General features: G+C 52.3%; 6 protein-coding genes across 6 annotated transcripts; 5 read left to right on the top strand and 1 right to left on the bottom strand.

Annotated features, from left to right (window-relative positions):
- The first annotated feature begins 1263 nt into the window (after positions 1-1263).
- Positions 1264-2781, top strand: B0H18DRAFT_1031912 (uncharacterized protein). Its single transcript, XM_048030091.1, has 3 exons — positions 1264-1630; positions 1680-1812; positions 1878-2781. Exons 1-3 carry the CDS (start codon positions 1504-1506, stop codon positions 2377-2379), a joined length of 762 nt encoding a protein of 253 aa, XP_047888855.1. The 5' UTR covers positions 1264-1503; the 3' UTR covers positions 2380-2781.
- Positions 2499-3965, top strand: B0H18DRAFT_679212 (uncharacterized protein). The gene is made up of 8 exons (XM_048039130.1): positions 2499-2700; positions 2757-2985; positions 3040-3099; positions 3170-3242; positions 3294-3334; positions 3394-3516; positions 3571-3619; positions 3680-3965. The coding sequence occupies exons 1-8, from the start codon at positions 2694-2696 to the stop codon at positions 3869-3871; spliced, it is 774 nt and encodes a 257-aa protein (XP_047888854.1). The 5' UTR covers positions 2499-2693; the 3' UTR covers positions 3872-3965.
- An 8-nt stretch (positions 3966-3973) lies between these two features.
- B0H18DRAFT_1031895 (uncharacterized protein) lies at positions 3974-4312 on the top strand (the record flags this gene model as incomplete). The annotated part of the gene is made up of 2 exons (XM_048030089.1): positions 3974-4063; positions 4120-4312. Coding segments are annotated over exons 1-2 (155 nt in total), but the record flags the coding sequence as incomplete, so codon positions are not given.
- Positions 4313-5085: 773 nt separating this feature from the next.
- Positions 5086-7718, bottom strand: B0H18DRAFT_937873 (sterol esterase). The gene is made up of 16 exons (XM_048041826.1): positions 7481-7718; positions 7248-7411; positions 7129-7193; positions 7061-7073; positions 6897-7007; positions 6774-6839; positions 6649-6718; positions 6498-6588; positions 6179-6445; positions 6060-6127; positions 5969-6004; positions 5850-5919; positions 5760-5797; positions 5594-5700; positions 5441-5542; positions 5086-5389 (listed from the first exon to the last, which is right to left on the bottom strand). The coding sequence occupies exons 1-16, from the start codon at positions 7639-7641 to the stop codon at positions 5178-5180; spliced, it is 1641 nt and encodes a 546-aa protein (XP_047888852.1). The 5' UTR covers positions 7642-7718; the 3' UTR covers positions 5086-5177.
- Positions 7719-9473: 1755 nt separating this feature from the next.
- B0H18DRAFT_1031887 (uncharacterized protein) lies at positions 9474-10738 on the top strand. The gene is made up of 7 exons (XM_048030088.1): positions 9474-9811; positions 9896-10026; positions 10082-10216; positions 10281-10404; positions 10481-10529; positions 10594-10607; positions 10660-10738. Exons 2-4 carry the CDS (start codon positions 9965-9967, stop codon positions 10384-10386), a joined length of 303 nt encoding a protein of 100 aa, XP_047888851.1. The 5' UTR covers positions 9474-9811; positions 9896-9964; the 3' UTR covers positions 10387-10404; positions 10481-10529; positions 10594-10607; positions 10660-10738.
- Positions 10739-15468: 4730 nt separating this feature from the next.
- Positions 15469-18657, top strand: B0H18DRAFT_958012 (alcohol oxidase; the record flags this gene model as incomplete). The annotated part of the gene is made up of 26 exons (XM_048042650.1): positions 15469-15523; positions 15549-15582; positions 15632-15747; positions 15798-15859; positions 15909-15952; positions 16000-16073; positions 16130-16199; positions 16247-16326; positions 16366-16424; positions 16489-16527; positions 16594-16605; positions 16661-16729; positions 16781-16959; positions 17022-17040; positions 17100-17223; positions 17279-17369; positions 17431-17672; positions 17731-17804; positions 17854-17920; positions 17964-18050; positions 18109-18156; positions 18207-18239; positions 18289-18353; positions 18422-18494; positions 18546-18572; positions 18629-18657. 26 exons carry the CDS (start codon positions 15469-15471, stop codon positions 18655-18657), a joined length of 1872 nt encoding a protein of 623 aa, XP_047888850.1.
- Between the last annotated feature and the right edge of the window lie 408 nt (positions 18658-19065).

The raw sequence follows: 19065 nt of genomic DNA, 5'->3' as shown, positions 1-19065 counted from the left end.
GACATAGCGCGCCGATGGTGGTGTACGGCCTAGTTGTAGGCTACTCTCGAAGGTAAGACAGACGCTCGCCGAGCAGTTCGCGAGCGCAGCGCGGGACGAGTGGAAGTGCTCGCCGCGCTCCGCCAAGATGGATCGCATAGACCCAAATCTTCCCTCTAAACGCTATGTTAAACTGATGAACTCTCTCCCACGGAAACATGCCAGCCTCCTCATCCAACTGCGCACCGAACACATCCCCCTGCAAGCCCACCTCCACAGGATCACGAAGGCCGACTCCCCTATATGCCCCACATGCCATCTCGCACGAGAAACGGTCCATCACTACATACTGGAATGCCCATCGTACGACGAACAGCGCGCACAACTCGCTTTCACCCTAGGACCAGCCGCGAACTCCATACAGATACTTCTCACCCACCCCAAAGCCATCCGACTCCTCTTCCGATACATCCACGCAACAGGCCGCTTCGCGGCCAACTACGGCGACCTCGGCCTCGCCGCCGACGACTGACCAACCCTCCTCTCCATCTACTATTCTGCACATACTTACTAGACTACTTAACAGATTCAGACCCCAGCATACTGTACATTCGACTTTACCGATGCGCCGGAGAGAAAGCGAACGGAAACTGCGGCGGTCACTGTAGGAGCCGGGAAGGGTGCTGCGATGCCAGGGCCGCACCTGAGGGCGGCAGGTTGCAATACTCAGCCCTGCGCACCTCACCCAGACCCCGCTCTGAGCCAGACCGCTCGTCCAGCCCGGCAGCCCTATCGAACGCGTGTCGTCTCCCGGGCGGGAGTCCATAACCCCGTATATAGAACCAAGGACAAATACGAATACACTACACTCGCACGTCAGTTACTGTACATACCACTACTGCCAACGACCTCGACTCGGACACCTTACTCCTATTCCCTGTCTTACTGTACAACCCCTCGCTCTCGCTTCGGCGACGAGCTTATGCTCAGCCTGATCCTAACAGAGCACACGCGTACTTATCTTTAGAGTTAGAGTTTTGTCTACATAGGGCTCGGCCCTCGCGGACAATAAAGGGATTCAAAAAAAAAAAAAAGTTGTAGGCTAAGAATTAGCTCGACACGGGCGTGGTATGCGCGTCGAGAGTCGCGGAGAGGGTTTGCGAGAGGCCACCACAGTTGCCAGTCAGTGGCTGACCTCGAAATGGAAGCATCTGACCAAGATCTGACCCGAGCGCGGTTCTTTGATGGGATCTAAAACAAGATCCCCACTTCAACGCCGTGTCTGAGGCAACTTGTCCAGCCTGAGCGGCCCTCCTCTGTCCGTGGCAAGTCCGTGGACATCCATGGCGCGAGGCTTCAATCCAACGACCTGTTCACATTACGGTCTGATGTTGTCCACTATAAGACAACCTTCCGCCTGCTCTGCAAGCAACTTAACCGGGGCGAAGACATGGCGCATGGGACACTTCACTCCTTCCTCGTCCTCCTGGCACTCATTCTCGTCCCGCTCCTTTCCCTGAAACTATGGAACAGTTGGCACTCTCGCAGACGCCTCTCGCCTGGGCCCACTGGCCTGCCTATATTCGCAACGCCCTCCAGATACCAGTCGAGCGAGCATGGCTCACGTTCGTGGAAATGGCGAGGACATACGGTGCGTAGAACATGTCCACCCCAGCATGCGTATACTCACACAGCCGTAGGCGACGTCATGCACTTCTCCGCCTTTGGCCGTTCCATTGTCATCTTGGACTCGCGGAAGGCCGTGTTCGACCTGCTCGAGAAACGGAGTGCTATATACTCTGACCGGCCGCGGAGTGTCCTCGCCGGGGAGATGTGAGCTACCCGTTCTGTTTTCTCGCTCTTTATTCAGCCTGTTCATGTTGACCGGCTGCGTGTAGGATAGGTTATGCAGAGTTCACAGTAATGTGTCGGTACGGCAGTCGTCTGAAGGACAGCAGGAAGATCATCTCGTTGCTCATTTCGCCTCGTATTCTCCCAGAGATAAACGCCATTCAGGAAAGCCAGGCCCAACTGCTCCTCCCCAGGCTCCTGAACGCACCCGACGAGTTCCTCACGCACATCCGGTGGTACGACCTACCTGCCACGTCCATCGACACATCCTTGTCACTGGCGGAACAGCGCACCATTCAGCAGGCCACCGTGGGGCCTACAGCGACACGCCTTCTCTACTGTTCATTACCCTATATGCCTTCAATCGAAGCACAGCAAATACTGAGTGCAGGCGGCGCGTTGGTCCCGTCCTTGACCCTCCTCTGCTGTGTATGTGCCGAGCTGCATCTTGGGCTTCCCTCGCTCTATCGTAACGGAGGGGCAGCGAGCCGCTCATGCCGAAACGGACGCCTCCCAACACCGGCGCGCATCCACTGTGCGCGCCTGTAGCGGTGCTGTAGGCCACATTAGCTTAACGAGTCGTCCCGATATAACTTAGACCCGCCCGCCCTCCTCGTATTTCCCTCGTCTTGCAAACGCCAGCGTTCGGGCATCCCGCCCTTCGTTGTTTGGGATGCCATTGTCCGCTCGCTCGCTTTGTCCTCACCCCTCGACCTCTCGACCCATCGTAACGGCCCTCGACCCGATCCGCCCGTTGCAGCGATCTTGTGCAGTGAAAGCGAGAACGGACACTTTCGTTGTGAGCAAGGTTGCGCAAGCGTTCCTGCCCACTTCTCAATTCCCCTCAGATTAGTCAAGAGTCAATGGCTGGTCAGTACATCACCTCTTCGCTTCGTTCACGGGCTACTGCTGATATGGTCTGCTAGTAGGCCTATCTGCTCTCCTTCTCGGCGCTACGAGTGCCGCAGGAAGTCTCCTACTACAGGAGGTTCTGGCTTCCCCTGTCTTCGGCAGGGTGGGCGAGTATGGCCGACGCGTCACTCACGCTGAGAAGATCAGGCTTGGAAGGGATAAACTGGAGCAAAAGGTTATAGATTACGATAATATTGAGGAGATGGGGTTAAACGAGGGAAGATGGGACGTAGTCTTTATCACGTATGTGTCCAATCTCTACTGTGACTCGGCACGAGGGCTTACTTCACGATTAAGTCTCGGATTGAGCGTGACACTTGCAGAGAACACAGAAGAGTTTGAAAGAGTCGACAGAGAGTTGAGTCTAATGCTTCGACGAAGCCTCATAATCGCGTAGCTCTTTTGTCGTTGGCTGACAGTCGGACAGATATGTAGTTCGTGCCGCGCGCGCTGCGAAGTCGGACGATGTCTCTCACCAACAACGACTTATATATGTCTCCGTACGTCGCCTTCTATTCCGCTCTCGACAATAAATCTGATCGTGTATCAAGGCAATGTGTGCCTCCCCTTCATCGTTGCTGCTCTACTTCAGGTGCGCCGTCCATTCTGCGACGTCACTCCCCATGTTGAAGCATCGACATGTGAATGCAGAAGTAAAGCAGCAACAGAGATTGAACTGGCGCAAATAGGGTACGACGATCTCGTTGTCCTCCGCCCCGGTATGTTTGGCCAAGTGCATCGTGAAGTGAAGAGGCCAATGGAAGTGGTGCTGAGGTATGCTTTGAGTTCTTCGCCTTGTGGATTGGTTTCACGACCGTGGTCCATTAGTGCTCTATACAGAGTGGGTTCATGCCTGAACAGTCAGGTTTACATACCGGTGCGGACAACGTGCATATCCCCGTACCAAATACTCAATACGTGATGGGCATTATTTTAGCTACCGCGCCTTGCACGATGCATGAGGATAGTCGGTGAACGCGGAAGCGGTAGTCTGCCACGCAAGCTTGTGTGGACGAGAACGGGGAACGAGACGTCATTTACGACGTTGGTCAACAAGAGCATCCTCATGATAGGAGCAAGTGACGCTGGTGGCAGCTCGGCCGAGTCAAAGGGGCTTGGTCTGGAGTAGATTATGCTCGTTCCGAGTCGCTTCGTTCAAGCTTATTCCGTTCTGGAGGCGATTCGTACGGTCAGAGCTCAAACTTATATATGTTTTCGGGTGCCTCAACATCGGAGGTTACAAGGTTTGATCCGCCTCCTGCATTTGAAGACGCATGGTATACGTCTTACCTCGACTCCATGTCTCATCACACGTTGATGCCTTGATGATATACCATTGAACCCCAGTCCTCTACAGTACAGGCAGTTGCCACTGACCGTCCGCGGCAGGCAGGCCCACAGCATCTCTGTAAATTATAACAGAGCTGCAGCGCCGGATCACTTGAGCAAGCACAATCCGGCCATGTGCCACCGATGGGAGGATAATTGACACCAGTACGGCCGCGGAACGAGAGGGGAGGACTCAGGCTGGCGGGTGAAACCGGAGTCTGAGTCGATAATGAAAGTGGTCGGTATCTGTAAGGTTGCTGGAGGTGGTGGTGAGTCGTCGGTCGTCACAAGTGCGTTAGATCCCGTTCCATAGCGGTAAACGACGCAGCGTAGTGACGGTACAAGAAAAACGACTAGTCTTATGTAAGCTACGAAGTCCGAGCTATCTGCCTTGGGAACCCTAACCCTCGACATCCTTACAGTATCATCGTGACTTGTCTCCAGCCCGAGGAGCTGTCTGTCGCGTCGTTCACAGGCCTGACGAGCTCCTTGAAGCTAGAGTCAAAGAACCTTTAGGCCTAGGCCAGCAAAAGGCGAAACCAGACGGTGCAAGAGTAGGAGCGCCGAGCTTGCATATGCGTATGGTGCAAAGCGGCATGTAATCGGCCCAGTCGCAAGAACGGCGGGGTGTTCTTCGTATGAGCGACCATGAGTGCAGCCGGTGCGCAGTCGAGGGAATCCCTTGTGTCGATCATCGTGACGCCGACCCCGAAGCTGCTTGATGCGATGGCGCTGCAACCAAGTAGTGATACGTTGGCAGCGCTCGAGCAGCCGATGACATTCGTGTGGTGCCGTAAGCTCGTTGTTGTGCGTACCGGCCTGAACGGCGTCTGCGATCAGGCCACATGAGGCGCTTTTGAAGATGGTCGGGTGCACGAACGCGCGAGAGGTGCTCGTCCAGTGCTGTCTGCTAAGTCAGTTGTACCTGTGTTTCTCAGCACCTCACGTCTTTCAGTCCATTCAGAATTCAGTTTAGCATTCAACAACTGTCCAAATTCGACCACATCATAATGCACCATGATATGCTGGTTAGTACATTACAATTGGACAGAAGTGTACGTTGTGTGCTGCGTTCAAGTTCGCTGTAGTCTACGCTTTAACCGATATTAGGGAAACTTAAGAGAAAGTTCTGATATGAGTGACATCCCAGTAGCACGATATGTGTCCTCTGTAAGGGAAAGAGAAGGCGCAGGCTCTATGAAAGTCAATAACTGTGGCGAGCCAGCTTCCCATTTGGGCCACTGTATGCCGGACAGGTAGCTCACATTGGCCGGGAGATTTGTCGGAGCATTGGGGTTCAGATAATAGGCGAAGTTGACTGAATAAAATCAGTTGACGAGAATAAGTGATTACGAAGATAGAAACTTACTCAGCGCATCGGCTCCAATGTAGTCACTAACATCGAAGAACTCGACGAGATCAGTGGAATGATATGATCCAAGGTACGGCGTCGATTTGTCTCGCTTATACACTGAACGAGGGATCATCAGGAAAGATTCGACACCACATGATGTAGACTCACGGAAGCCCCAGGTGTCATGTTGAGACGATACGGTTCGCTGAAACAGGCGGCGAGGCGCCTGAAATTCCCAATCACCTTGGAACGCCGCAAGACGCTTGTACTGAGACCTAATGAGAGGTCTCGACACGTTAGACCTTGAGCTAGAATAGCGGGACACCAAACGTACGTCAAGTTATTCGCATCTCCTGTCCCAAATGGCGAGCCCTAGTCCACTCAGTTTGATTTGAAGAAGTACGCTTAGCAAGGACCCTCATACCTGAGCAGGATCGGCAGGGTAGGCTTCAGCAACCGCCGCGATCTGCGACGCAGAAGCAACTGGGATATAACTAACTTCTCTTGAGCCTCACATTATGAGACGAAATCATGGGCACCTACTTGCGTTGCACGTATTCAACAAACTCGCTGTCAGTTCTAGAGGTGATTGAGCATGCTATCATTGATCTCTTGAAGCAGTTGCTCGACATACGTGATATTGGTGCTCCCCAGCGAGAAGACCGTCCCTTCATCATCGCAGTCTCCTGATACAGTCGGTACCTACAACACAGTCAGCCCTCAACAAAAATCATATACGATCGAATCGCATACCTGAGCCCACAGTCCCATTTCGATGGAGTGTTCCGGATTGCGCACAAAGATGTCGTCGTCGAGCCTTGGTTGCCAGGCCAGGTTGAGACTCGTGTAGTTGTATATGTTAGGAGTCATTTTGATAGCGTCCATCAGAGAGTCAAATGACACGTAACGCAAGCAATCGAGCGTGTCCGACTCTCCTGAACACCCGGTATACTCAACAAGCTGGTCATAATACTGCTGACCAGCTGAGACGTCGCGGAGGGCGTAAGGCGAACCTGATTCCTAGAATGGATTGTCGTACATGAGGTCGTCGGGAGTAACCCATAGTACGTACCATGAATGCACCGCGGAATAACCCATCCGTGTTCCCGTTAAACATGACGAGATGTAGGCCGACAGACAGAGCTCCCGCACTCTCACCCCAGCTTGTTTGAAGTTCGTCGTCACGGTGACCTCAAATGAGCGATAATCAGGAATAAGCTCACATTATGACTTTAGTTGGGTCGCCTCCGAACTCGGCAATGTGCTGATTGACCCATTCGATCGCAAACCGCTCTAAATGACCAACATTAGTTTTGTATTAGTCAGATAGTCAGCAGCATTGGCGTACGATCTCTCAAACCGATGTTTGTTGAGCGAGCAGATTTCACCTCTTCACTTGCTAAGAATCCAAATGCTGTATACACAATCGTCAGGCCGGTCGCAATATCATCTAGGGTGCATAGAATTATACCATTCATTCGATAATTCGCCGAAACGAAGATGACTGGTTCGTTGAGGACAAGGGAACGCTCCACGAGCGGGGTACCATCAGACAGGGAAGTGTCCCCAGTTTCGAAGCCGCCTGGACGCTGATGAGGTCTCTTTGCAGATACTTTGATCGTCAATCCCACGTACCTCCGTAGATCCACTGACGAACAACGCTATAAATGGTAATACGGGTGGCGAGATTAGAGTGTGCTCACGAAGATGACTGGTAGTTTCTCATCAGTCGAGATAGAGGTTGGCTTGACGACGTTCACAAAAAGACCTATCAAATCAACTGTTGTGTGTCGGGGCAGACTTGAGATATAATAGCCCTTACAGTCTTCCGACACATTCGACGGAGCTCGTTCATTGATGGGAAACGGCAGTACGTTCGCCACATGTGATGCTTGCTGAGGGCAAGCAGCTCCATAGCTTGTTGCTTGCTGAACTCCGGCGACTGATTGAGGTGTATGTGGTGGAGCGAAGCGCAGAGGGCCCAAACTAGATGAAGGGATACGATCAACAATGAGATCACTTCTCAACGATAGAAAAAAGCTATGTGCCACTTACGGAGGTTGTGCATACGGAATGCCTAAGAACGATGTCGCGGTCCCATTGACGACGCCTTGGAATTGACCGTACGAAAGAGTTACGATAGGAGCGGATGTCGGCGCTGAACGTGCGCCTAAGAAACCATAGAGAGTCACGCCAACGAGCAAGCGACACAACATAGAGGCTCAAATCTCGTGGATAAAGTAGATGATTGACGCACCTTGTGCTGGGCCTCATATACTTACGTAGACTACCTATAGTGGCGCCGGTCGCCCATCGCTGCGCCTCTCTTAAGTCCCCAGATCACAGCCTGCCAGATGTTCATCGTAAACACGGCGACGCGGTCACTCAGACGGGTCCAATAGGTAGCAAGGCACAGGGATGAACACGACAGCGACAGAGGAGACAAATTGATGCTCGATATGCCACAACCCTGTACCATCAATAATTTCGAGCTATACCGGTCCTTACGCAAAAATGTGCCGCGAGAGAACGGCATCATGGACAGAGTCACAATAGGGACGTTCAGAGTTCGCTGTCCGGGCAGCTATCCCGCCAGCTATCCCGTCCAGATTTCCGAGGCTCGACGCCGGCAAACGCCGACAGCGAGCCCAGCTGTGATCGCGCTCGCGACAGCAGAGGGCTCACTGTCGGCACGCGCGCTCGGCAACCCGTCGGAATCTGAAAACAAGTGGCTCACCGAGGAAGCCCTAACCCTTGTAACTCGGGCTCTACATACCTTACTAGAAATTTAACAAGCCATGCAAGAATATAGCTGTCCTGAAATTTGCTGGTAGACACTTGCTCGAAAGGGCACCATCCTACTTAACCATAAGATTTCGGACATTCGGCTCATATAAGCTATCTGTAGACTGTCTTCGTCAACCAGTAAATCACCGTGTGACAACTACTAAATTCGGTGAGTGTGTGGCTAACGTAACCAGTGTGACAGTCGCCCCGCTAGCTGAGTACTACTCCGTTTTTATTACAGAGACTACCATAGCTCATATTCTATATAGCGGCTGTTGACTCAGCACATATCGATACCAAGTGCGCAGAATAAAGCATGGTCACTCACCTGTGACGTTATGTGATCAGTAATTCCGTATTTGGTATTCGTAACATGCGTGGTACATCGCTTAGCCGCCCGCGTTCACTCCCCGAACAAAGAATACGATTTGACTCGCACACAATGTCCCATAGCTTATTCGACCATCACAAACATATCTACAAGAAACAGGTTTGTTCGCTCAATTGGCTTATTATGTGGGCCACCGCTCGCCGAGATCGCCTCACCTGGATCTCCGACCAGGCGTTCTAGTAAGGTAGGGTTAGGGCTTCCTCGGTGAGCCACTTGTTTTTAGGTTCCGACGGGTTGCCGAGCGCCCGCGCCGATATCGAGCCCTCTGCTGTCCCGAGCGCGATCACAGCTGGGCTCGCTGTCGGCGTTTGCCGGCGTCGAGCCTCGGAAATCTGGACGGGATAGCTGGCGGGATAGCTGCCCGGACAGCGAACTCTGAACGTCCCTAATAGAATGAGTTCACTCAACTAGTGTTAGTCTTCGCATCGACTCCAGTCCTGATTACAACCATGACGGATGTCCTCCCCGCTATCATGGCGAGGTATACCAGTGGCCCCAGAGGCTGTTCGTCTGCATCAGTCAAATTGGACTGTACGACTCGGAATCTCACTTACAAAATGTTTGGCGGCACTGTAACTGTCACAGTGCCATGTCAAGAGGGACGTGAAGGCTGTACAAGCCGATGATTGAGAATGCAGGCGAAACACCGACCCACACTAGTCGATTATAGCGAACTTGAGGTGCATGCAGTTGCATCAATGACATCGCAGTGACAGTACGCCTGATCAAGTCAGGGAGACGTTCAGCGGACTGACACCAGAAACGGCGGGTCCGAGGGATCCCCGGTGGCTTCTGTGGCGCGGCATGCCGGCACCTCGGCCGGATAGATCGTCTTCACCGATCGAGCGTTTTTGGCTGGAATCGCGGTTGTCCCCTCGCTCCTTGGGCCGCAGTGAAAACGTGCAAGCTTGAGCTTGAAAGCTTGAGGCCTCGAACCAATCACTGGACAGTAGAACATCCCTGATACGACCGTCCTCTCTCCGAGTCCCGCCAACTCGGAGGTCGTATTTGTGGTCTGCCTACGGGAGAATGAACTTGGAACGAATGCCGCAGCAAGGTCATGAGGGCACGTTGAAATTGACCTGCCAGCGAATCCGCGATCAGCTTGGAGCCTGACACTGACGTCGGCCTTGCGTCGGCCTGTCTCCGGGATGGAACGATGGTGGTACGGTGCAGCTGCCATGTGTGGTTGATTGCCAAAACACTAGGTCAGTCTCTCCGGCGCACATTCAGATCACCTCTATCACCGCTCTCACTGACTTTGTAGTATCTCCTGTGCACGGTTTGCATAGGGATTCCCATGGATCGACACCTCACAATACGACGGTCGAAACGACATGTGACCTACTAGTGGCGGCCGCATGGCCAAGGCACCCGCAAACACTAAGGAAGAGGGTCATTCGAGCTATGGCTTTGGAAGCAGGTGACGTGCTCAGGATTGACCGAGTATGACTTCTCATTGACTGCGGTACATCTAGGCTACGCGTTGGCAGACACGTCGCAAACGATGCTCTGTTGATCAATATCGCATCGATACTCTGGGCCTTCGACTTGCAAAGTATGGGTGGTCGAATTTCTTCCGCGACGGATTTTGTCAACAGTGGCATCGTTATGTAAGTGCGCAGCGTACGGGTGACCATACGAGACTCAATACTCAACGTGAACATGTTTCCTTAGGCGACCTGCACCTTTCGAATGTTCGTTCAAGCCCCGCTTTCCTGAAATACCAACCGTACTTTCCGCTGTCATGGAGCTGCATGATCTACGCATCGGTGATATGTAGCAGCTACAGTTATAATTTGTATGTGTAGTCTTGCACCCAAGATTTCCTGTTGCAACGACTTCTTGCGTCTGACCCAGCATCAATACGTCGGTAGCTTTGACCACTGCAAGTGATGCGCAGGCAAACATAACCAACTTCGCGCGGTAAGAAGGCTCTCATCCGGTCAATCTCATCTTGTATCGCGGCGCTGAACAGGCCATAATTCAGTGATACTAGCATAAGTTCAATGAACTTACTAACCGGGATCGAACGCCACTGATACTCCCTGTTTAGTGACTCAGGCTTCAACTTCTGTGGGTTTGAGCGGTAATGCGGCGTTATCAGACTCACTGCAATGAACGAGAATGGGCTCTGGCGCAGGTTGTCATCATAGCTGCGGTTGTGCGGCAGTCGCAGAAGGCAAGAGCGAGAATATTAATGCTTATTGATCGAGAGGCGCGCGGAGGCCCACTGGGAGCAGAGCATTTGGTTAGAGTTTGTCAGTACGGTTCAACACCTCTCAAAGTCAGACTTTCTTCGACTAAGCGTACTCCTGGAAGCCCCAATTGCCGCAACATACATCCAAGATCTCGTCGGATAGTCCTGCCAGAACTTACCAAGGACCACAGCTTGATCGCAGCGGCGCGGCGGCGGGAGGACATGATGTGAGCGCTTCGCACAACGCGATCCGCCGTGCGACGGCGCTAAAGGTAATAGCGCCAGAAGCGGCCCTCTCGTCGAAGACCCGACCTCCTGCAACGGACTCTTGCTCCTCTCCCTCTTGAGCGAGTAGTCGCACGCTACACTGATCGCTACCTACCCATATTGGGGACCGCTCTCCCTTGTTCAGTTGTCAAAGTTATTCACGTCGAGACCAACTGCTTCACAATTTGATCGCGCTCTCCTCGCCAGCTGAACGCCGTATATCTTCTGCATTCTGAACAACCGTCTTCCGTCATCTGTTCTGGTTGCATCATCGAACGCGTATCCACGTTGCAGTAGCGCAATGCTACCACCCGGAGTCTGAGTACGGTAGAGCGGACGAGCGATTGTTGACTAGAGACTGGGCGGGATACAGCCTCGGGTAAGGATATCCTGTGCCTCTGTGGTTTGACACTAACTTGTTGCGTAGCACCAGAAGCAGTTAGTATCGCGGGGCACGGTCTGAATGTCAACCAGGCCACTTCAAAGGTATTCGGAAGATCTGCTGTCCCTGACGTCGGACTGAACTCCTTCATAGACGTCTGATTCAGCAGAACGACGGTCACTGTTACATCATTCGCCCTGTTACCGAGAGGTGCACGCTGTATGTCGCTAGCAGGGACGAGGAAGCTGTTCGTGGAGTCGGGAGGCGTGAAATGGTATGTTTTACGCGCACATCGTCTCACATCCTCGACCGACTTTCTCTCATAGCTATTCATACGACACAACAAGCGATGGTCCAAGTGTGCTGTACCATACACAAATCGAATAGGCCCTCTTATTGGGGACTCCGGGCGACTCCGAAAGCCGAGGACATCGAACCTATGCTTACCGCCACGCTGCCCCCATCCACCGGTCAAACTTCTGCACTCAATGCGATACTTGACACTGCTCTCGCGTCGACGGACTTTGGACCGATTCGCCAGCGGATACCAGGCTGAAGCCATTCGCGGCAAGGATCATCTGCGGCTGCCTAGAAGAGACCGCGCATTCTTTGGAACGAAATAGATGGCAGGCCCTTGGGTGCCACCTCTCGCGCACTCGCCCCAATCATATCTGCAAGCTGCATCATGCGAAGCAATCGCGGAAGTCGACCGCCAACGTCACGCTGCTTGGCTGTATCGCGGCGACCAGGATCCACCTCACATGGACTCGATGTGAGACGGTGCCCTTCACAGCAGTTTCCCGACGCTCATCATGGACGACCCGCTGCTCTAGGGCGACGGTTCCGCCTGGGTCCCTGCATGCGACAGATCGGGCTCGGCGACGTGCGACGTGTTCTGACACGAGATGGGCCGGGAATCACTGGCGTGGCGGCCACGTCCTCCACGAATATCTGGATAACGACTTGCCGTCTACACGACAACGTTTCTCATACGCGGCGATTCGTCTCCCGCTCCGTATCCGCGCACTACACACCTTTCATCACGGCGCTACATAACTCGCTGGCTTTGTCTCTTGCTGGTGTACGGCTCGAGGGGCGTTGGCTCGTGGCGAGAAGCTCCCGCAGACGCACCATGGTGACGCCGAACGCATTCTTTCGTTCCATAACCTGAGTCTTCCTCTCTCGTTTCATGGCCATGCTGGATGATCGTGAACGTTATCTGCGTAGCGCATGCATTGGTTCCTGGTGCTGAATGGATGCTCGACGCACATGCATGACATCCCTGCAACGGCCGCGAGCATCATGCGACCTAACTGCCGCCTCCACGGACATGCCCCTTTACCTGGCGTGCATGCCTTCAATCAACGCACAGTACACCCTGAGCGCAACGGTGCGGGCATCGTCGGTCCCTTCCTTGACCCTTCTCTGTGTATGTGCCGAGTAGCATCGAGTGCTTCCTTCGCTCTATCGTGACGTAGGGGCAACGAGCCGCTCATACCGAGACGGACGCCGTGCGTGCTGTGTAGTCTTGATCTCAGACTGCACTGGTATATGTCACCAGAAACATGGCGGACCGTAGGTTGGCTCGTGTCGTGTCGAGCTTCTTGTACTAGACAAGAGGAGTACGGTATGGATGTCGTTGCCTTGGAACTGAGTTTCTAACCAATCTCCGATTCAGCAGAACGTCAGCGGTAATCCAACCTCAGTCGGTGTGGCGTAACTGGCTCTACTGTCCTTCGGCATTGGTGTACATCTTCTTCCGCCGGAGGAACGGAGAGGGTTTCAATGATTAGAGACGTGAGAAGGTAGGTTTTGCTGTAATCGACTTTCGCTTGAACCGACATTCTTCTACAGCTTTGCGGTCCGATAAAAGCTCAATGACCGACTCGGTCTGGTCGTTATTGAGGCAACGACATCTCCGTGGCATGGATCTATCCACCGCAAGGCACCACCCTGCGTTCGGATCGCCAACTGGACCCCTGGATAAGATTTTGACCGGCGTACTCCGTCTACGGCCACTCAAGATACCCTGCACATATTTCCTCGAGCAAAGCAGACAGTCCGTCGAGCAGTGTCTCTCGCTCACCCGCGTGACCAGCCATCGCTGCAACGCACTGCACAAATCCGTCGTGCAAGCAGTGAGCGAGCGTGAGGGCAATACACACAAAGCTGGACTCACGGTGCTACTACCCGTGCACGGGCAGTTCGAGTGCCGCCAACGTTCCACCATCATTGCGTCTGACAATTTCGGATCAATTCCATGATGCATGAGGTGCCCTTCACTGAACATCAGCTGCCCGACACTCGACCGGTCTGCTGCCTGGGACGACTGCGTCGATGATGATCGGATTCCTTTCTAGGAATGCTCAGGCGGGCCGAAATGCCGCCTTTTCTGCCACTGGACGGGTTCGAGAACGCCGATCTGCACTTGCGCCTATGGCCACGCCTTCAACGTGAAGGTGATCGTCTACCTGAAGAAGCCTGAAGAACGCCTCGCCATCCCTGGGCTTATCGCGCCATAAACCTTCCCTGACACAATAGCGCACGTCCAGCGGGCCAATGTGGGCATCTGCAGCGGTATGCGTCCCCGTGGTATGCCTTTCCCTGTGTGCCTTGGATCACTACACGATGTAATAGCGTCCTTGCTGCTTCTCTTGACTCGCCGTCTGTGTGGGTAGCATCGAGTGCTTCTTGCGCCCTATCGTCGTGGTGGAGCACTGGGCCGCCCCCGCTGAGACGAATGCCGTGCGTAACTCGGCAGTAGGCAAGTCAGGTTCGTGCGTAGCTGTCCACCTCGCGATATACACCGTCCCCTTCTCGTCTAATGCGCACACAGGACGGTGGCTGTCTGGTCGCCGTGTCCTTCATGAAGACGATGTATAGCCAAAAGGGCATCGGGTCATGCTGCAAGATGCCCAGTCTTACCATGTGCGTGTTCCTCCTCTGACATCTACGTCTTATGTCTACGTATCGGGCGAGCTGAGAGGTACAAGTGGCTGTCGAGTCGGGAGAGTGAAATTAGAAGTGCACACACCGATTACTGGGGATGACAATCGGATCCTTGTGGTCGAAATAACCATCTCGCACGTCCTCGCATTCAGCCAGCCCTTTTCCAGACTGTTGTACTCGTCTATCAGTGGTTCAGTGATCAGGCCTCAGGTCCTCCAGTGGAAATAGCGTACCGCACTGATTTCAGGGAGGTAGCTTCGAACGACGTGAGCGAGGTGGGCCGTGGTACTACCGTCGACATGTTCACTGCTGATACGGACGCGTAGGGCGAATGCACTGGCCACCTGGCCCGAGTCTCCCGCGCCGGCGTGGCGTATCATATGCCAATATGTCATGTTATGATGATGATACGGTACGGCACTCGTGTTTGCAGAAGCAGTGAGTTGTCAATCTGGATTGGCTCTATGACCCGGTTTATAAATTCAGAGTTGATCATATGGTTCCATGTCAGATTCCGATCAGTGAACCGTAGCCTTGGGCGCGCTCTGTCGGACAGGACTTCTGTTAGTCCCGCGGTTCTCGCCCTTTGTGCACGTCTTGGGCGTGCACAAGACAGAGTTCTGCTATCCTCACGGTGCGTTGATGACTTCGATCGGCTTTCGGAATCAATTACCCAGTGCGTTCATTCCTTATCACGATAGACAGCCTGCACGACCCTTAGGGAAGGGCTCGAGGCGGTGGATCGCGTTCCGCACTAGACGCATGGCGATTGGATGCTCAGCGATATGTCCTCACAGGAAACGAAGCCGGATCTACTGCGAGAAATCTTTGCGCGACGATTCGACGTGATATTCTTGGTGAGCCGGCCACCGAGAGTTGCAAGATGTCGCTGACAGAAGCGTTGCTTCTTCGAGGGTTGCTCTCAGTTGGCCAAACACGCTTCCATATCCCTCTTTGTAGCGTGGTGCGTCTACTGCGTTCTCTCGGTCGTCTCGTCCTCGACCTCATAAGTACCCCAGCATTTCTGTAACGCGTCCTGTATCTCGTCGAGATTTGGTCTGTGCGGCATGCTAGCGAACATCACGCAGGTAGAACACAAGACGTTTGACTACATAGTGATTGGTGAGAGTAGCTTCATTTTGTGAAGAGATAGTACGACTAATGCTCTACCAGGCGGAGGAGTACGTACTGATGATGTGTCTTGCACTACACGCTTCATGTACGAGATAGTAACCGTACATTGCAGACAGCGGGTTTGGTGGTTGCCTCACGTCTGTCCGAGGATGCTTCTGTGTCGGTCTTAGTACTGGAGGCGGGTGAGGCCAACCTCGACGACAGAGCGATATGTGAGTCAGATGCACCGTATCCGTCGCTTCAAGGCTCACAACCATTTCAGTACTTCCTGGGCAGGGAATGGTGCACATAAACAATCCGAAATATGACTGGGGCTTTAAGACGGTAATGGTATTCCTATTGTTGTATACGTCTCGCTGACGACCGTTGTCAGGTCAAACAAGAACATTCCAACGGAAGGGAGTATTCATGGCCACGGTAAGGCGTTGATGATAACTTGATTTCTCACACCGATACCTCGCCAGTGGAATGGGGCTCGGTGGGAGCTCAGCGATTAATTTTTTGCTATGGAACAAGCCTGCTAGGGAGTTCCTTGACGGTATGGCAGCTCAGCCTCGTTCCACATATTCTGACACATATATGCCTGTTTGCCAGCGTTCGAGGAGCTGGGAAATGAAGGGTGGAATTGGGAGAGTTTCGACAAGTATTCCAAGCGGGCAGAGCAGTAAGTATCTTAAACACTTCTAGTGGCTGTTGCTTACGTTGTACTAGATTTACGGCCCCGGACCATGACCGCGACTACTTGACATATGATCTCAAACACCGTGGAACATCAGGCATGTCTCATCCCTGTAGACATGCTCCTTTATGGTCAGACTTATATGTTCTAGGTCCGGTCCCTGTGTCATTTCCGACTACAATCTCCCAACTTGAGCGGCGTTTCATCGAGGTGATATCAGTTCCCGTCAAAATGTGTCGAACGTACCAGTTGACTGAACCGTTTTGGCAACTAGGCCATGCAGACGTTTGGCATCGAACGCATCCGAGAAGCGGTGAGCTTCTCTCCTGGCATAATTGTGTCTACTAATATAACTCATGGGGCATATCGCCGTTCGCAGTCGTCAGGATCTGTAAGTGTGCTTGGCATGCAGTTATGTATGATTGACCTAAGAATCACGTCGCCAGACAAACGGGACTTCGGTGACGGCTTCCACGCTGGATCCGAAGACACACTTGCGTAGTTACGCCGCTAATGTGAGTTTGACTCTCGTCGTATGTACCGACTAACTTACACGCATACGGTAGTCTTACTATGCGCCCAATGCAGCTAGGCACAACCTGACCGTCTTGGTCTCCGCTCATGTGGCGAGTATTGTGACTCGGCGTAACGCGGAAGGGACTTTGACAGCGACCGGTGTCTACTTCATTCACGGAGGTAGCAACCATGTAGTACATGCTTCTAAGGAGGTGTGCCTGTCGGCCGGGTACGTTTCCTCATCATGTGTCGACACGGCGCTGATGGGATGTATGTCCACTGGCAACACAGCACGATCATGTCTCCGCAGGTATGACGATGGGCAATGCGCTGATGCTCGAACCCGTTTTCACCATATCTCGTGTTCAGATTCTCGAACTCTCCGGTATCGGCGATCATCACGTACTCAATCAGGCAGGTGTCGAGGTCAAGTGCGAGCTTCCAGGAGTCGGCGCCAACGTTCAGGAGCACTTGTGGTCGGGGGTGATATATCGTAAAGACTTTCAAGTCCTCCGTGGCTAAAGCTCGTCTTATGCTTGTGCATACAGGTGTTAAGGACTTCGTGGTGGATGGTCGCCCTGTAACAACCATGGATCCCTTGATGAATCCCGCGGAAGCTCCGAAGCACATTGCGCTCCAGTACGTTCACATTCTCATTCATGCCGCATGGTCATTCTGAATAAACATCATGTGGTGGTAGCGCAAGCGGCAAAGGGGCACTTAACGTCTGGACGACAAGTCTCACTTTTCTACCGCTCAATAGCGTCTGCGTAGATGCGGACAAACTCCAGCGCACGCTCTCGGACACTATCCTCGACGGTATCAAGAAGAACGTATACAACAGCGGCCTTCGCAAGCAGTACGAGTTGCAGCTGAAACATATCCGTGATCATGTCCCGAGTCTTGAAATCATGCTTCTGCCACGCCCAATTGTTCGTCCCGGTATGCTATCCAGTGACTTAGATTTATGATATTGTTTCATTCTCATCATTGCTTGCAGAGAAGCCAGATGTCAACCAGAAGCATATCACACTTGGTTTGGCTCTGAACAGTCCATTCTCCAGGGGAACAATAGTGAGAATCATACTTCAGCAGTATGTTCTGTACTTACCAAGTTATACAGCACATTGGTTCCAGTGACCCATTGAAGCATCCTCTCATTGACCCTAACCTGTATGATGAGGCATATGGTGAGATATATGTCAATAATGAATTTTTCAATTGACTGACAAGTGAGGATAGACATCCAGTCCATGGTTGAGCTTGTCAAGTTCAACAGACAATTGGCACAAACTCCTCCATTCAAGGAGACATTGGCTGGTAAGCATACAATCATGATAGGAAGATATTGGCAAGCCAATCTTAATCACATTTACAGAGGAAGTCATGCCTGGGCCAACTGTGCAGAGTGATGAGCAGATTGCCAGTATGTTAATGAGTGATATAGCCCCAACAGACACTGATATGTTTCTGTAGATTGGCTCAGGAATGTTGTGAATACCACCTATCGTGAGTATACATTTTCTTGCTAATGGCAACTGAGACTAATGCCCAACAGATACAACAGGGTCATGCAGCATGTTGCCATTGGAGGATGGTGGTGTTGTTGATGCAAAGCTGAGGGTGAGCTTTACTACACTGAGAGCCAGGATCTATATAAATGCTGCATGCTTACCAATTTCAACTTGAAGGTATACCACACTACCAACATACGTGTTGTTGATCTGTCCATTGTACCCCTCAATGTGGGGAGTCACACACAGGGTATGTTGTATACTCTCTGTAGTGACTTGTCTCATTGTTTTTATTTCTTAGCACTAACCTATGCCATTGGAGAACAAGGTATATGACCAAGGTTTTATACAGGTGATGCCAATACATTTACATCATGAAAACAGCTGCAGATATCATCAAGGGTGTGATCTGATTATCCCCCATTGAGCTCATTGACATCTTGCTACTGGTTTGTGTATATGACAATGATGCTCAGCATGAGTGGTCTTGACAGTGTACAGATGTATGATATTCTGAGGTTCTGATGCAGTCAAATTGATGATGTTTTGTATCTGATGTTGTTTGGCACATAAAATTGGCTTGTAGTGGTGAATGTCACTTAGGGAAACAGTACAGTGACCAGCAACTGTGAGTGCATAATGTCATGGCTCAGTGGCACTCACACGTGCTCTGTCAAGTTTACAAATACTGCTTACGAATATTGACACCATCCCTTTAAGTTCCGAACTAAAACAACCATTGATTCTGTCCCGTTGAGTTTATACACGGTGCGCAGATACTGGCTGGTACAGGTTGAACATCGAGAAGACCACTTACTAGT

The sequence above is a fragment of the Fomitopsis serialis genome (assembly GCF_022376445.1).
Source record: "Fomitopsis serialis strain Sig1Antser10 chromosome Unknown B0H18scaffold_91, whole genome shotgun sequence".
Classification (NCBI taxonomy): domain Eukaryota; kingdom Fungi; phylum Basidiomycota; class Agaricomycetes; order Polyporales; family Fomitopsidaceae; genus Fomitopsis; species Fomitopsis serialis.
This window is presented reverse-complemented; position numbering and strand designations above follow the sequence as displayed.

Excerpts from the sequence above, each read along its gene's own strand:
- B0H18DRAFT_937873 (XM_048041826.1), bottom strand. The coding sequence starts at position 7,641 with ATGTTGTGTCGCTTGCTCGTTGGCGTGACTCTCTATGGTTTCTTAGGC. Across the intron at positions 6,840-6,896 it reads GGCGAATTATCGAATGAATG|CATTTGGATTCTTAGCAAGT; the intron begins GTATAATTCTAT and ends TTGTGTATACAG. Across the intron at positions 5,798-5,849 it reads ACCCTGCCGATCCTGCTCAG|GGCTCGCCATTTGGGACAGG; the intron begins GTATGAGGGTCC and ends TGAGTGGACTAG.
- B0H18DRAFT_679212 (XM_048039130.1), top strand. Across the intron at positions 2,986-3,039 it reads TGGGACGTAGTCTTTATCAC|TCTCGGATTGAGCGTGACAC; the intron begins GTATGTGTCCAA and ends TTCACGATTAAG. Across the intron at positions 3,335-3,393 it reads TCGTTGCTGCTCTACTTCAG|AAGTAAAGCAGCAACAGAGA; the intron begins GTGCGCCGTCCA and ends ATGTGAATGCAG.
- B0H18DRAFT_1031887 (XM_048030088.1), top strand. The coding sequence starts at position 9,965 with ATGGCCAAGGCACCCGCAAACACTAAGGAAGAGGGTCATTCGAGCTAT. Across the intron at positions 10,027-10,081 it reads AGCTATGGCTTTGGAAGCAG|GCTACGCGTTGGCAGACACG; the intron begins GTGACGTGCTCA and ends CGGTACATCTAG. Across the intron at positions 10,217-10,280 it reads GTCAACAGTGGCATCGTTAT|GCGACCTGCACCTTTCGAAT; the intron begins GTAAGTGCGCAG and ends ATGTTTCCTTAG.
- B0H18DRAFT_1031912 (XM_048030091.1), top strand. The coding sequence starts at position 1,504 with ATGGAACAGTTGGCACTCTCGCAGACGCCTCTCGCCTGGGCCCACTGG. Across the intron at positions 1,631-1,679 it reads GGAAATGGCGAGGACATACG|GCGACGTCATGCACTTCTCC; the intron begins GTGCGTAGAACA and ends ACACAGCCGTAG. Across the intron at positions 1,813-1,877 it reads AGTGTCCTCGCCGGGGAGAT|GATAGGTTATGCAGAGTTCA; the intron begins GTGAGCTACCCG and ends GGCTGCGTGTAG.